This window comes from Dendrobates tinctorius, unplaced genomic scaffold (assembly GCF_039654945.1).
Source record: "Dendrobates tinctorius isolate UK_male_01 unplaced genomic scaffold, ASM3965494v1 ptg000332l, whole genome shotgun sequence".
NCBI classification, from domain to species: Eukaryota; Metazoa; Chordata; class Amphibia; order Anura; family Dendrobatidae; genus Dendrobates; species Dendrobates tinctorius.
The window spans coordinates 2,723,029-2,741,062 of record NW_027361998.1 but is presented as its reverse complement, the minus strand read 5'-3'; the positions used below and the strand labels follow the sequence as shown (position 1 = coordinate 2,741,062).

Below are 18,034 nucleotides of genomic sequence, written 5' to 3'. Positions count from 1 at the left end.
TTAATCCTCTGACCACCAGGGTTATTACCATTAATCATTTCACCACTATAGACCCCATGGAGCTTATTAACGTCCCCGACTCTTTATCAATGTACACCACTAATATTACCATCGTTCTCTTCACCACTATTAATTCCAGTATAACTACCCTTGAACCCTCCACCACTCTAGACCACCAGGTACATTATTCATCATCACTATTGACGACCAGGTTTTACATCTCTTCACCCCCTCAAGACCACCAGGGTTATATCCAGTAATCCATTCACAACTAGTGACCACCAGGGCCCACAAAACATAACTTGTTTATCACAGAAGACTGCCAGAAACTCTACGTGTAAATCCTCAACCGCCGTAATAATAAATGCCACTCATAAATCTACTTACGGTATGGAGAATAATATGCTTCTGCCCCCTAAACCACAATTGGTTTAGCAATCAGTTATATTATTAAATTAATCCCCCCCCAAGACCACCAGGAACAAAAAGCATAAATCCTATGAATATCAAGTGTTCTGATTTCCTTTATACAAAAACTAGTTAAAAAAAACAGAGCGTTAATGAGCTCCATAATAACTCTACTGAGAAAGTCCCTTAAGTGTCCCTACTGGTCCAACTGGGCACAAATCATGGGACTTACGAGGACTAATTTAGATAATGTCATTAGGGAAAAATGCAAGAAATCCAGAAAAATAAAAGAAAACGCGACAGAAGGAACCCACGAGCCCCTCCCAGCAGATCCGCGCGGCTCATACACCAACAGCCCACGACATGGAGACATAATGGCTGCGAGTGATTTCATGGACTTCTTCTATTGTCACTTTTCACTTAATTTCAGTCGGTGGAGAAAAGGGATGAATAGGAACGCGATGAAACCTGATAATCCTGACGCAAGTCACTAAAAATATATCCATCTACAGTGCGCGTTCTCAATCAGAGAATAAAGATACGGGGATCGTACAGTAGGTGGTGCGGAGCGGGGATCTGGGGGAACGGAGAAACGGGGGAGCACATCTGGACAGATAAACATCAACAAAAAGACTCAAAGTTTATTATCCCCCTCGTTCTCCTACAACTAGTGCAGGGTTGAAGAAGTCCTAGAGGAAAGTAGAAGCCCTACCGGAAAGTGTTCATGGCCATCAGTGCTGGAGGTGGGCTGACCATTGTGGCAGTAGAGTTGTACCAAAGGTCCAGGTTCAGAAGAAGCCCCTGACCCCAAACTCCTTAAGGTTTATCTTTACTCCTCAGGTAGAATTTATGCATCCAAACCAAATGAATTATGAGTTGAGTGGTTGACTCAAGTCATCGTCCATGATCATTTGGCTTCTCCAAAGGAGTCATAAAATAATGGGAATTTTTTACAAGCCTACAATGTTTTCAGCTCCTGCAGTCTCCAAACTAAAACTTCCAGCAATCCTTGATGGGTCCGACCAAGCTTGCATATTTATATTGTTAGGGAGAGGGGGAAGACCCTTATGATAGTTGCCCATCTACCTTGGGAAGAAAGGGCAAGCCATGTTGAAATACAACATGCCCAATCCTTTATTTCCCAAAAAATTTGTCACCAGGTGAGAGTCACAGAGGTCCCCAAATCATAGAAATCTGATAATTGGTGATCACAAATATATCAACAGGTTCATAGTCTTATTTCCCATATCTATAACCAACTTTTATCCTCCCTGCTAATTTCCCTTGTCTATTGACCAGCTTTTATCCTCCCTGCTATTTTCCTATGTCTATTGACCAGCTTTTATCCTCCCTGCTAATTTCCCATGTCTATGACCAGCTTTTATCCTCCCTGCTAATTTCCCATGTCTATGACCAGCTTTTATCCTCCCTGCTAATTTCCTATGTCTCTGACCAGCTTTTATCCTCCCTGCTAATTTCCCATGTCTCTGACCAGCTTTTATCCTCCCTGCTAATTTCCCATGTCTATGACCAGCTTTTATCCTCCCTGCTAATTTCCCATGTCTCTGACCAGCATTTATCCTCCCTGCTAATTTCCCATGTCTCTGACCAGCTTTTATCCTCCCTGCTAATTTCCCATGTCTATGACCAACCTTTATCCTTTCTGCTAATTTCCTATGTCTATGACCAGCTTTTATCCTCCCTGCTAATTTCCCATGTCTATGACCAGCTTTTATCCTCCCTGCTAATTTCCCTTGTCTCTGACCAGCGTTTATCCTCCCTGCTAATTTCCCTTGTCTCTGACCAGCTTTTATCCTCCCTGCTAATTTCCCATGTCTATGACCAGCTTTTATCCTCCCTGCTAATTTCCCTTGTCTCTGACCAGCGTTTATCCTCCCTGCTAATTTCCCATGTCTATGACCAACCTTTATCCTTCCTGCAAATTTCCTATGTCTATGACCAACCTTTATCCTTCCTGCTAATTTCCTATGTCTATGACCAGCTTTTATCCTCCCAGCTAATTTCTCATGTCTATGACCAGCTTTTATCCTCCCTGCTAATTTCCCTTGTCTCTGACCAGCGTTTATCCTCCCTGCTAATTTCTCATGTCTATGACCAGCATTTATCCTCAGACTGTGTATGTGGCAGATCCACTTTCCTTAGACACAGAGACCTTTACAGGATCCTCATATAAAATCCCGATATACAGTAGACACTAGATACTACAGAAGTTCCTACTGTAGACCCCAGTTGGTGACACACGTCATATGACCATTGATTCATCTGGGTCCCCAATCCACACCATACAATGGCCAAACCAATAATCCTCATCCATGGGTCCAATGGCTTGTCTGACTCCCAACCCATACAATGCAATGGGCATACCAATTATCCTCATCTGTGTGTCCATTGATTCATCAGATTCGTCCAAACATAGAGTACAAAGACCAAATTAGGTATCTTCATCCATGGGTTCAATGACTCGTCCTATTCCCCATGAAATAGAGTACAATGGCCAAATGGATTATTCTCATCAAAAGCCCAATGACCCTTTTGACCTCCAATCCCTAGAATCCAATGGGTAAATAGATTATTCATGGATTCAATGACTTGTTCCAATCCAACAACCTATAGAGTATAATGACCAAATCAAATATCCTCATCCATAGGTCCAATGACTTGTCTTGTCTCTGCAACTTATAGCAAACCAAATTATTCTCATCCGTACAAAGATTCTTCTAATCTAATCCAATTTTCCGTTTTTTTCTGCCTTTGATTCATAGGAAGTATTTTAGAAAAAAAAAAATGTAGATGAAGCTCACCCGTATTTCTGTGAATATGCTGCATTTGACAAGCTTAAAGTTCTTCATAAGGTTGGAGCTGTTGCTGTGGAAGCAGACCTTGAGAATCCGCATCTCCTCCTTGCTGATCTCTCCATCGATTAACTGCTCTGTGGGGGCATCTGACTGCAGAAAGGTGTTTCCCCTGGAACGATTTATAGGGTCCAGAGACATCCTGGCAGGGATCGGAGTGTTGACTAAGAACAGGACATTACTAATCTGTGGAGACAAAGAAGGTTTTATTTATTCTACTCACAATTCCTTCCATGGTTAGAGCATCGAAAACCTACAGCATCTAAGGTTTTCAACAGTCCGACAAGTGTCCTACATTCTAGGTTCTCCACCTCTGGCATGCTTATTACACAGGGGGGACACCATATCTCAAGGGGTTACTTTGTCCTCAAATTCTAGTAGGTTCAGCACTGTGTAAGCTCATAGGCTTTGGGTTCTTGGCTTATCAGCATTGTGGACCTCTACTGTAAAGCCAAGGTTCCTTCACATTTTACAGTGTATTATTGATGAGTCCTTGGCTTGGAAAGTCATAAAAACACCCCACTACTGTAAATACATATCCTCAGAGGGTGATTTAGATATCTAGAGGACAATATGCTCAAATATCTTCCAACCATGTTCTCTCAGCCAAAAGGTCTACCATAAACTCATCCACAAAGCCACCAAATATCTCCGAGTCAATACTCTACTGAAACACTGTTCTGATTGGATTTTTGACATTTTCTCAGCATTTCCAAGACTATTTCCTCCATCAGTATCTCACAAGGTTCTGAGTAAATGTGTACCGAACTTTTCAATGTCAATTGTCCTCTGTCTCATCTCTCTGCAAACACAGATGTAGGAGAACTGGATTTCTCAAGAAAGCCAATCAATCTATGGTCCTTCTCATCGTCCGTCTTATTAATATACTGAGTTACCTCGCTGAGCTACGTTGATGTGTTAAAAGAATACTTTAATGACAAGTTGAGTTTTACTACAGCTTTATCTGGATGTTTCTTACTGAACGTGAAGAAGAAAATGGAGAAAAAGGACCTTGTCCTACAATCCAAAGAATGTTGGGAATCCAATATGGGGAAGATGCGTTTAGCGATATTAAACCCTTTCTTCTGGCTGAAATGAGTTTAAAAATGTTCACCATATTGGATTCCTTAAGTTCTTAGGATTGATGTATCTTCTTAAATGGTTTATTTTCTCTTTTTTCTTCTTCCTTGAAGCATTGGCCAGTGGAGACCATAGCACCTCCACTGAGTAGATAATTATCTAAAGTTATGTCTATGACGCAACCAGTCTACAGTATGTGAGTCGGGCAAGGGTTCTCCACAAAGAATGTTCTTCTACTGTAATATTTCTGGTCAAAGCTGTACACCGATGTCCAGTTGGACAAATCCAGGACAGGTGAAGTTCTACCATAACATCCAGAGGTCGTGTTTCTCAGCGACCTCCTGGACATCACCAACCAAACTTCTATGTGAACATCCATTAACCAAATGTTATCTCAACTTCTCCCTGTCTGATGAAGATTATGGCTTTGGAGAAAGCCCACCTATCGACAGTCCCGGATAACGCAATGGGTTACAGAAGTTTTCCCTTTGTAATAAAAAGTTCTCCTTTATTTACCTTTCCGGTGAAGCATTTTGGGCCTAGCTGGGGTAAGAAAAAGTGTAAGCGTGCAGAGCACAATTCAGAATATCTTCATTCATTAGCCGCTCATCTTCTGTCATCTCGGTCGCAGCTTATGTAGAGCGCAGCAGTTGAGATGAGATTGTCGTCGTCTGCTGCGCTCTGCATAGGTGAGGTCCGAGACGATAAAACTCACTTCATTGTATCGAGCTTTGTCATTTCGGTGGCTGACCGATGTATAGAACATAGAAGCCGATGACAAACTTATATCTCGCTGTTCTCACTTTTCCTTCGAAACGCGTCACGAAAAATTTAAATCGAAGTGAACTTTTCATTCCAAAAAATTGTCACCGCAGTAAATCTTCTGCGACATGGGACAATCTTTTGAGTTATCCAACAGTGTGAAAAAAAAGTATATTTTCTCAAAAACTGTGAGTGCAGCACTGGTCCTAATAGTCACCGACTACTGATCCTTCCTTTGGATTCCGGGCAGCAGCCACAGAACCACCACTCCTTCTTCATACGTGGGATTAGATACATGAGATACAAATAGCTAATGACTTTGAGAAGCCTCTCGTTGACCCTCGTAGAGGTTCCTCACCGTAAATTTATCACACAAGGCGCCATCCTCTTTTTTTGGTTTTCTTTCAGTCTAAAGATCTCTATGAATGAAGACCACATGGCCACCAAAGATGCAACCTAAACATCTCATCTACTGTGTCTGTAACTTTCCCAGCTTAAGTTCAAGACCAGGAGGTCTATAAGACATCACAGCATTTTATGACCTCTATAGAACCCCTTGATGAATCTGCGAAAGTGCGAAACGTGGGTGGTCAACAAGAAAACAACAACTTCTGCGATTTTCACTCCATTTCTTGTACTTTGCTGAAGATGACTGAAAATGTTTGACTTTTTTGGATACTCCCGATGCTTTATTCATCTTATGCATGTTATTCCTTTCCAGGGTGGTTTACGATTTTGCTTCCCGATTACTTTTTAACTGTGGGAAATGTCAGATAAAGCCGTAGCAATCTCAGTATTGACAGACATTGCAAACTGACTTTGTATTGAAGCGCCTGCGCAACGCAACGTGCATAAAAACCTTTTCTTTGCAGCATGGAGGATTTGAGAATAAGCACAAATGGTAATGTAGTTATATTCTTAACATTATAAAGTGAGAGGCCATCTTGCCTGCGGCGTCCAAGATTAGAAAACATATCTTTTTGTCTGGCTCCAGAAAAGTAAATGGGAGTGAATTGTAATACCACAAGTGAACAGGCGAGGCACTGTATTTTGAAGAACTAGCCTTGTTGACTGCTTCCCCTAGTGGCCAGTGACAGAACTGCAATATTTTAAATTTTTTATAGATATTACATTTTATGAAAAATGCCAATTAAGCCTAAAAAATATACAGTGAAAAATCCAAGCCGCTGTCCCCATCTCAAATGTCTATTTCCAGCAGCATTTTATGTTATTTTCTGGTTGACTAATGTGACAGCTGAGAGTGATGCAAAAAAAAAAAAAAAGAGAGAGTACACATTTATTTCTCACCAAGCTGTTCAAACTTCTGTTTTCCTCCATTTTGATATATTTAGAGACAAAAAAAAAATTAAAAGAAAAAAATAACTAAAATATGGACAATCAACTCCTCGAAGAGAAATTCAGAAATGCTTTACATAAGATGAGATGGCTATATCGTAAACAACAAAAATTCTACACCCATATCACAGATCAGCTGGAGCGGACATCGGGACGGCCCTGATCTTGGGTGGTGACCGCTATAATACCTAATACGAGCGCTGCCAGGATGGAGGCCTCACAATAGTGAAGAGCACCGGCGCGGTCTGGGGGGTTTCAGAACATAATTCTGATTTTCAGGGATACTGACACTAACTTACAACTTATGTACAAACTTAGACAAATAGTGCAAAATACAACTACCATACTGTGCACAGTGTCATAATACAACCACTATACTGTGCACAGTACCATAATACACCACCATACTGTACACAGTGCCGTAATACAACCACCATACTGTGCACAGTGCCATAATACAGCCACCATACTGTGCACAGTGCCATAATACAGCCACCATACTGTGCACAGTGCCATAATACAGCCACCATACTGTGCACAGTGCCATAATACAGCCACCATACTGTGCACAGTGCCATAATACAACCACTATACTGTGCACAGTGCCGTAATACAACCACCATACTGTGCACAGTGCCATAATACAGCCACCATACTGTGCACAGTGTCATAATACAGCCACCATACTGTGCACAGTGCCGTAATACAACAACCATGCTGTGAAAAATGCCATAATACAACCACCATATTGTGCACAGTGCCATAATATAACCGCCATACTGTGCACAGTGCCATAATACACCACCATACTGTACACAGTGCCGTAATACACCACCATACTGTGCACAATGCTGTAATACAACCACGATGCTGTGCACAATGCCGTAATACAACCACAATACTGTGCACAGTGCCATAATATAACCGCCATACTGTGCGCAGTGCCATAATACAGCCACTATACTGTATGGTGCGGTCTGGGGGGTTTCCGCACATAATTCTGATTTTCGGGGATACTGACACTAACTTACAACTTATGTACAAACCTAGACAAATAGTGCAAAATACAACTACCATACTGTGCACAGTGCCATAATAAACCACCATACTGTACACAGTGCCGTAATACTCCACCATACTGTACACAGTGCCATAATACACCACCATACTGTACACAGTGCTATAATATAACCACCATACTGTGCACAGTGCCATAATACAACCACCATACTGTGCACAGTGCCATAATACAACCACCATACTGTGCACAGTGACATAATACAACCACCATACTGTGCACAGTGCCATAATATAACCACCATAGTGAGCACAGTGCCATAATATAACCACCATAGTGAGCATAGTGCCATAATATAACCACCATACTATGTACAGTGGCATAATACACCACCATACTGTGCACAGTGCCATAATTCAACCATCATATTGTGCACAGTGCCATAATACAACCACCATACTGTGCACAGTGCATAATACAACCACCATACTGTGCACAGTGACATAATACAACCACCATGCTGTGCACAGTGCCATAATACAACCACCATACTGTGCACAGTGACATAATAAAACCACCATACTGTGCACAGTGCCATAATATAACCACCATACTGAGCATAGTACCATAATATAACCAACATAATATGCACAGTGCCATAACGCAACCACCATACTGTGCACAAAGCCATAATACAACCACCATACTGTGCACAGTGACATAATACAACCACCATACAGTGCACAGTGCCATAATATAACCACCATACTGAGCATAGTGCCATAATATAACCACCATACTGTGCACAGTGCCATAATACAACCACCATACTGTGCACAAATCCATAATATAACCACCATACTGTGCACAGTGCCATAATACAACCACCATACTGTGCACAGTGCCATAATACAACCACCATACTGTGCACAGTGCCATAATATAACCACCATATTGAGCATAGTGCCATAATATAACCACCATACTATGCACAGTGCCATAATGCAACCACCATAATGTGCACAAATCCATAATATAACCACCATACTGTGCACAGTGCCATAATACAACCACCATACTGTACACAGTGCCATAATACAACCACCATACTGTGCACAGTGCCATAATACAACCACTATACTGTGCACAGTGACATAATACAACCACCATACTGTGCACAGTGACATAATACAACCTCCATACTGTGCACAGTACCATAACATAACCACCATACTGAGCATAGTGCCATAACATAACCACCATACTGTGCACAGTGCCGTAATACAACCACCATACTGTGTACAAAGCCATAATATAACCACCATACTGTGCACAGTGCCATAATACAACCACCATACTGTACACAGTGCCATAATACAACAACCAAACTGTACACAGTGCCATAATACAACCATCATACTGTGCACAGTGCCATAATACAACCACCATACTGTGCACAGTGCCATAATACAACCATCATACTGTGCACAATGCCATAATACAACCACCATACTGTGCACAATGCCATAATACAACCACCATACTGTGCACAGTGCCATAATATAACAACCATAATGTGCACAGTGTCATAATATAACCACCATACTGTGCACAGTGCCATAATACAACCATCATACTGTGCACAAATCCATAATATAACCACCATACTGTACACAGTGCCATAATACAACCACCATACTGTGCACAGTGCCATAATACAACCACCATACTGTGCACAAAGCCATAATATAACCACCATACTGTGCACAGTGCCATAATACAACCACCATACTGTGCTCAGTGCCATAATACAACCACCATACTGTGCACAGTGCCATAATACAACCACCATACTGTGCATAGTGCCATAATATAACCACCATACTGTGCACAGTGCCATAATACAACCACCATACTGTGCACAAAGCCATAATACAACCACCATACTGTGCACAGTGCCATAATACAACCACCATACTGTACACAGTGCCATAATACAACAACCATACTGTACACAGTGCCATAATATAACCACAATACTGTGCACAGTGCCATAATATAACCACCATACTGTGCACAGTGCCATAATACAACCATCATATTGTGCACAGTGCCATAATACAACCACCATACTGTGCACAGTGCCATAATACAACCACCATACTGTGCACAGTGCCATAATACAACCACCATACTGTGCACAGTGCCATAATACAACCACCATACTGTGCACAGTGACATAATACAACCACCATACTGTGCACAGTGACATAATACAACCACCATACTGTGCACAGTGACATAACACAACCACCATACTGTGCACAGTGCCATAACATAACCACCATACTGAGCATAGTGCCATAATATAACCATCATACTGTGCACAGTGCCATAATACACCACCATACTGTGCACAGTGCCATAATATAACCACCATACTATACAGTGCCATAATATAACCAGCATTCTGTGCACAGTGCCATAATACACCACCATACTGTGCACAGTGCCATAATACAACCACCATACTGTACACAGTGCCATAATACATCAACCATACTGTACACAGTGCCATAATACAACCATCATTCTGTGCACAGTGCCGTAATGCAGCCATCATACTGTCCACAAAGCCATAATACAACCACCATACTGTGCACAGTGCCATAATACAACCACCATACTGTGCACAGTGCCATAATATAACCACCATACTGTGCACAGTGCCATAATACAACCACCATACTGTGCACAGTGCCATAATACAACCACCATACTGTGCTCAGTGCCATAATACAACCACCATACTGTGCACAGTGCCATAATACAACCACCATACTGTGCACAGTGCCATAATACAACCACCATACTGTGCACAAAGCCATAATATAACCACCATACTGTGCACAGTGCCGTAATACAACCACCATACTGTGCACAATGTCATAATACAACCACCATACTGTGCACAGTGCCATAATACACCCATCATACTGTGCACAATGCCATAATACAACCACCATACTCTGCACAGTGCCATAATACAACCAACATACTGTGCACAGTGCCATAATACAACCACCATACTGTGCACAGTGCCATAATATAACCACCATACCGTGCACAGTGCCATAATATAACCACCATACTATACAGTGCCATAATACAACCACCATACTGTGCACAATGCCATAATACAACCACCATACTGTGCACAGTGCCATAATACAACCACCATACTGTGCCCAATGCCATAATACACCACCATACTGTGCACAGTGCCATAATACAACCACCATACTGTGCACAGTGCCATAATACAACCACCATACTGTGCACAGTGCCATAATACAACCACCATACTGTGCACAGTGCCATAATACAACCACCATACTGTGCACAAAGCCATAATATAACCACCATACTGTGCACAGTGCCATAATACAACCACCATACTGTGCTCAGTGCCATAATACAACCACCATACTGTGCACAGTGCCATAATACAACCACCATACTGTGCACAGTGCCATAATACAACCACCATACTGTGCACAAAGCCATAATATAACCACCATACTGTGCACAGTGCCGTAATACAACCACCATACTGTGCACAATGTCATAATACAACCACCATACTGTGCACAGTGCCATAATACACCCATCATACTGTGCACAATGCCATAATACAACCACCATACTCTGCACAGTGCCATAATACAACCAACATACTGTGCACAGTGCCATAATACAACCACCATACTGTGCACAGTGCCATAATATAACCACCATACCGTGCACAGTGCCATAATATAACCACCATACTATACAGTGCCATAATACAACCACCATACTGTGCACAATGCCATAATACAACCACCATACTGTGCACAGTGCCATAATACAACCACCATACTGTGCCCAATGCCATAATACACCACCATACTGTGCACAGTGCCATAATACAACCACCATAATAAGTATAAACACATCCAACATACAGTTATAACACTAAAATAAAGCCACCGTACTGTAAACAAATCTATTGTTGTAAGTTTCCCAAACGACACAAGCTTTTAGCTCAGTAGACCTGGATGATGGGAGATCCGGCCCTGGTGCCGGCCCTGCTGGACATCTAATGAACTAATCATAGGACACATATCAGCAAGTTACAGGACAGGACATAATAACGTCCGTGTGTTATAGGGACATCTCACTGGTTTCAGTGAACTGTGAAATGTTTCATTTCACCTCTTGGGGCGCTGCAGGGAAATTCATCACTTCCTGCCAGGTGTCCCTGTGTTATAACCGATCGCTGGAGGTCACAGCCTATAGTTGATTTTCCAAAAAGTAAAAGGTAGAGAAATATTCTAATGAGCAGCTAGAAATGTGCCATCCCTCAACCATCTGACATTGTGATGTACAATAAACTGTGAATACATTTCAGCAGCTTTCTCAGGAAGAGTCTCTAATTACAGAGAAACCATCAATACTTGTGTGTATGATCAGGGCCGCTGCAAGGTGTCACTTCAGAGAATGTGACCCGACAAAGAAGATTGCCTGAGATCAAGAAAACCACATGGTATATCTTAAAGGAAAACCAGGAAAAAAATCCAGGAAAAACCCTGCACTCACTATTCTGCTGGTGCAGTCACTGTGTACATACATTACATTACTTATCCTGAGTTACATCCTCTATTATCCTCCAGAGCTGCACTCACTCTTCTGCTGGTGCAGTCACCGTGTACATACATTACATTACTGATCCTGAGTTACATCCTGTATTATACCCCAGAGCTGCACTCACTATTCTGCTGGTGTAGTCACTGTGTACATACATTACATTACTGATCCTGAGTTACCTCCTGTACTATACTCCAGAGCTGCACTCACTATTCTGCTGGTGCAGTCACTGTGTACGTACATTACATTACTGATCCTGAGTTACCTCCTGTATTATACCCCAGAGCTGCACTCACTATTCTGCTGGTGTAGTCACTGTGTACATACATTATATTACTGATCCTGAGTTACATCCTGTATTATACTCCAGCGCTGCACTCACTATTCTGCTGGTGCAGTCACTGTGTACATACATTACATTACTGATCCTGAGTAACATCCTGTATTATATTCCAGAGCTGCACTCACTATTCTGCTGGTGCAGTCACTGTGTACATACATTACATTACTGATCCTGAGTTACCTCCTGTATTATACTCCAGCGCTGCACTCACTATTCTGCTGGTGTAGTCACTGTGTACATACATTACATTACTGATCCTGAGTAACATCCTGTATTATATTCCAGAGCTGCACTCACTATTCTGCTGGTGCAGTCACTGTGTACATACATTACATTACTTATCCTGAGTTACATCCTCTATTATCCTCCATAGCTGCACTCACTCTTCTGCTCGTGCTGTCACTGTGTACATACATTACATTACTGATCCTGAGTTACATCCTGTATTATACCCCAGAGCTGCGCTCACTATTCTGCTGGTGCAGTCACTGTGTACATACATTACATTACTGATCCTGAGTTACATCCTGTATTATACCCCAGAGCTGCACTCACTATTCTGCTGGTGCAGTCACTGTGTACATACATTATTACATTACTGATCCTGAGTTACCTCCTGTATTATACTCCAGAGCTGCACTCACTATTCTGCTGGTGCAGTCACTGTGTACATACATTACATTACTGATCCTGAGTAACATCCTGTATTATACTCCAGAGCTGCACTCACTATTCTGCTGGTGCAGTCACTGTGTACACACATTACATTACTGATCTTGAGTTACATCCTGTATTATACCCCAGAGCTGCACTCACTATTCTGCTGGTGTAGTCACTGTGTACATACATTACATTACTGATCCTGAGTTACATCTTGTATTATACCCCAGAGCTGCACTCACTATTCTGCTGGTGCATTCACTGTGTACATACATTACATTACTGATCCTGAGTTACATCCTGTATTATCCTCCAGAGCTGCACTCACTCTTCTGCTGGTGCAGTCACCGTGTACATACATTACATTACTGATCCTGAGTTACATCCTGTATTATACCCCAGAGCTGCACTCACTATTCTGCTGGTGCAGTCACTGTGTACATACATTACATTACTGATCCTGAGTTACCTCCTGTATTATACTCCAGAGCTGCACTCACTATTCTGCTGGTGCAGTCACTGTGTACACACATTACATTACTCATACTGAGTAACATCCTGTATTATATTCCAGAGCTGCACTCACTATTCTGCTGGTGCAGTCACTGTGTACATACATTACTGATCCTGAGTTACCTCCTGTATTATTCTCCAGAGCTGCACTCACTATTCTGCTGGTGCAATCACTGTGTACATACATGACATTACTGATCCTAAGTTACATCCTGTATTATACCCCAGAGCTGCACTCACTATTCTGCTGGTGCAGTCACTGTGTAAATAGATTACATTACTGATCCGGAGTTACATCCTGTATTATACCCCAGAGCTGCACTCACTATTCTGCTGGTGCAGTCACTGTGTACATACATTACATTACTGATCTTGAGTTACATCCTGTATTATACTCCAGAGCTGCACTCACTCTTCTGCTGGTGCAGTCACTGTGTACATACATTACATTACTGATCCTGAGTTACATCCTGTATTATACTCCAGAGCTGCACTCACTATTCTGCTGGTGCAGTCACTGTGTACATACATTACATTACTGATCCGGAGTTACATCCTGTATTATACTCCAGAGCTGCACTCACTATTCTGCTGGTGCAATCACTGTGTACATACATTACATTACTGATCCTGAGTTACCTCCTGTATTATACCCCAGAGCTGCTCTCACTATTCTGCTGGTGCAGTCACTGTGTACATACATTACATTACTGATCTTGAGTTACATCCTGTATTATACTCCAGAGCTGCACTCACTCTTCTGCTGGTGCAGTCACTGTGTACATATATTACATTACTGATCCTGAGTTACATCCTGTATTATACTCCAGAGCTGCACTCACTATTCTGCTGGTGCAGTCACTGTGTACATACATTACATTACTGATCCTGAGTTACATCCTGTATTATACTCCAGAGCTGCACTCACTATTCTGCTGGTGCAGTCACTGTGTACATACATTACATTACTGATCCTGAGTTACATCCTGTATTATACTCCAGAGCTGCACTCACTATTCTGCTGGTGCAGTCACTGTGTACATACATTACATTACTGATCCTGAGTTACATCCTGTATTATTCCCCAGAGCTGCACTCACTATTCTGCTGGTGCAGTCACTGTGTACATACATTACATTACTGATCCGGAGTTACATCCTGTATTATACTCCAGAGCTGCACTCACTATTCTGCTGGTACAGTCACTGTGTACATACATTACATTACTGATCCTGAGTTACCTCCTGTATTATACCCCAGAGCTGCACTCACTATTCTGCTGGTCGGTTACATGCAGTTTAGTCATCTTGCAGTCCTGGTGCTCCTGTGATTCTCCTGACTCTGCTGCTATTTGCCCCATTCTGCACCTAGTGACGCTTCTTCTAATGAATCTGAGATATTATCGGTGGTTTGTGCTCCGGGTCTCTGTGTTGCTCGTCAGATGCCGGTTCCCGGCTGCGCTCTATAAAATATGACTTCTCTCCATTAACGAGGACCTTGTAATGTTTTTGTTCCGCTGCTTCGAGGTGTATAAAGACCCTGAAATGAATGAATGAGTCACTGGATATTTCGAGCTCATCCCCGATCCCGTTCACGACTACAGATAATACGGTTCAGTCACAGACGCATTTCCAAGTGACTAACAGTGAGTGAGCGCTGCTCCGCAGCCCAGTGAACGCAGTCACCACTGTACAGAGCCCACAACCGGTCTCCATGGTGGAGGGGCGCTACTGGGCGGCTTTCTCTATAGTCCCAACCATTATCGCACGAGAACAAAGTTACGGTACTAATACAAAGCCGAATCTTCTAGATTTTAATCTCATGGCTCCTTTAAATATTTTATCCAGGAAAAAGTATCACGACGCCGGGAGTTGACAAGTGGCAGAATGATTGATTTGTGCCTCTCAATCCCGCCAGTCGCTGCCAAGATTACAGGCAGAACTTGTCGCCATCTGCGCCATTGAATAGCAGAATCCGGTCTAAATTAGAACGATCTGCTCAGACCAAGAAGCCAATATGTCGCGTTCGATACATTTGAAGCAATTATTCTGCTTTCCGCTGACATTTCCTGCTTGAATTCTTATGTTTGTGCACCCCCAGAAGTGCTGTCACAGGGGCCAAAAGTGGCCAGCTGTTGCTCTTCTCTTATTCCCCATTTTTTTTTTTTTTTTAAATCCCCTATACTGTTCCAGAGATATGGGCATTTTATTTAGTTCTAATTTTGATGGTCTTTACCAAAGGCCCGCCCCAGAGGATCCTGTGAGCCTCACCCTCTTACACACTAAATTCAGGGGAACAGAAAGCATAAAACAATAGAAAAAAACTGATCACTTAACTTTTTGGGAGGTCCTTTTTAAAGAATATTTCATAGTAAAGGCTAGGGGGCTGCAAAAGGAAGCAAAATGTGGGTAGGAGGCCTGCAAACAAATGGACTCAAAATAACATATAATAAAAAATAATCTTGAACCAGGAGGTTGAGGTCCAAGTGGAGGAGTGGAGCGCTGCTTTGTGTTTTAATTTACTGTACTTGTTAATATATGCAAAAAACTATGTGGGCTTACCCCTTATTTTTAATAACTAACCAAGGGAAAGCAGACAGCTTTGAGCTGGCCTTATTATGCTGGAAATGGGCCAATATCCATGGTTATTAATATCAGCCCCAGCTGTCTGCTTTGCCTTTGCTGGTTATGAAAATTTGGGGGGACCCTAAAAAAACGAAATTGTCACCATTAAGGTTACCTCCGTTCACAGGTGCTGGTTTTCGCAAAGTACAGCGCGAGAGACGGAATGATGAACAGTGACCTTAATGACATCGGGTCTCATGGAGTACAGTGTGAGACCGGCAGCAGCTGCTGACTTGTCTACTAGTGAATACAATGTTTTTGGGTTTTTGTTTTTTTTTTAAAAAAAAACAATTTTCCTCCATTCTTCCTCCTGGAAACGTAGAAATAAATTAAAAAGATCAGGTGCTACAACTTACTTGGGACTCCCGACTGTCAGATCCCGGAAAAATCCCTACAGCCTACAGGGAGAACAGGAGGTTAACGCTAAAATCCAAGTCTGAGCCATAAGATGTAGAAACAAGTAAGGGCAGAGACTGAGACACAACCAATGCCACTGAGCACAGAAGGACCAGGAGGTGCCACCTGCAAGGCGATAGGGCAATGCCAAATATCTAGTGTTACCAGTCTCACCAATGGCACTGAGCATTGGAGAACCAGGAGGTGCCACATGTGAGGTGATAGGGCAATGCCCGATATCTAGTGTTACTAGTGCCACCAATGCCACTGAGCACAGAAGGACCAGGAGGTGCCACCTGCAAGGCGATAGGGCAATGCCAAATATCTAGTGTTACCAGTCTCACCAATGGCACAGAGCATTGGAGAACCAGGAGGTGCCACATGTGAGGTGATAGGGCAATGCCCGATATCTAGTGTTACTAGTGCCACCAATGCCACTGAGCACAGAAGGACCAGGAGGTGTCACCAGCAAGGCGATAGGGCAATGCCCGATATCTAGTGTTACTAGTGCCACCAATGCCACTGAGCACAGAAGGACCAGGAGGTGCCACCTGCAAGGCGATAGGGCAATGCCAAATATCTAGTGTTACCAGTCTCACCAATGGCACAGAGCATTGGAGAACCAGGAGGTGCCACATGTGAGGTGATAGGGCAATGCCCGATATCTAGTGTTACTAGTGCCACCAATGCCACTGAGCACAGAAGGACCAGGAGGTGCCACCTGCAAGGCGATAGGGCAATGCCAAATATCTAGTGTTACCAGTCTCACAAGTCTTCCCTTCCAAGATTTTGGGTCATTTCCAGCCCCATCGTGCAGTTCATCTGCTCTAGGACGGCATTAATCCTCTCTCTTGTAATGCACACAGCAGGAACGCTGCTTCTTGGTTTGTGTGGGTGGAAACACAAATGTCGTGTGCGGCTTTAATAGGGGAGATCACAAATAAAAAGGACCACAAATAGAAATAATTGTCCCTGGTAGCAGCTGTCTGACCTGCTAATTACCCAGAGTGAGCAAGCGGGAGTCAGGAGGTCTTCTGTATAAAGGAAACAAAAGGCAAAACCAGCAATGAATGCTCAGACCAAGTATTTCCCCATCATCATCATCATCATCATCAATTGAGCAAGAGTCACTTTCGACCCAGTAATCAAAAAAAAAAAAAAAATGGATTGTCTTAATCTAGTCTGGATTCTGTAATTTTTCTTTTTTCCGTAGATGGTGTGGTGTGATGACTTGTTCTTGTGTCTGTATCTATTGATACCATTTTACATACATGATATTTTGATGATTTTTTATTGCATTTTTAAAACAAGG

The 18,034-nt window shown here is 42.5% G+C and overlaps 1 protein-coding gene across 3 annotated transcripts in view; it reads right to left on the bottom strand.

Moving 5' to 3' along the window:
- Positions 1 to 18,034, bottom strand: part of PTK2B (protein tyrosine kinase 2 beta) — a 178,426-nt gene that overhangs the window by 86,471 nt on the left and 73,921 nt on the right. For all 3 annotated transcript variants that reach the window (XM_073561927.1, XM_073561928.1, XM_073561926.1), the window contains one exon: positions 3,231 to 3,467. In XM_073561927.1, coding sequence (XP_073418028.1) covers positions 3,231 to 3,422 — 192 coding nt within the window. In that variant the 5' untranslated portion in view covers positions 3,423 to 3,467. The remainder of the gene's footprint in view (positions 1 to 3,230; positions 3,468 to 18,034) is intronic.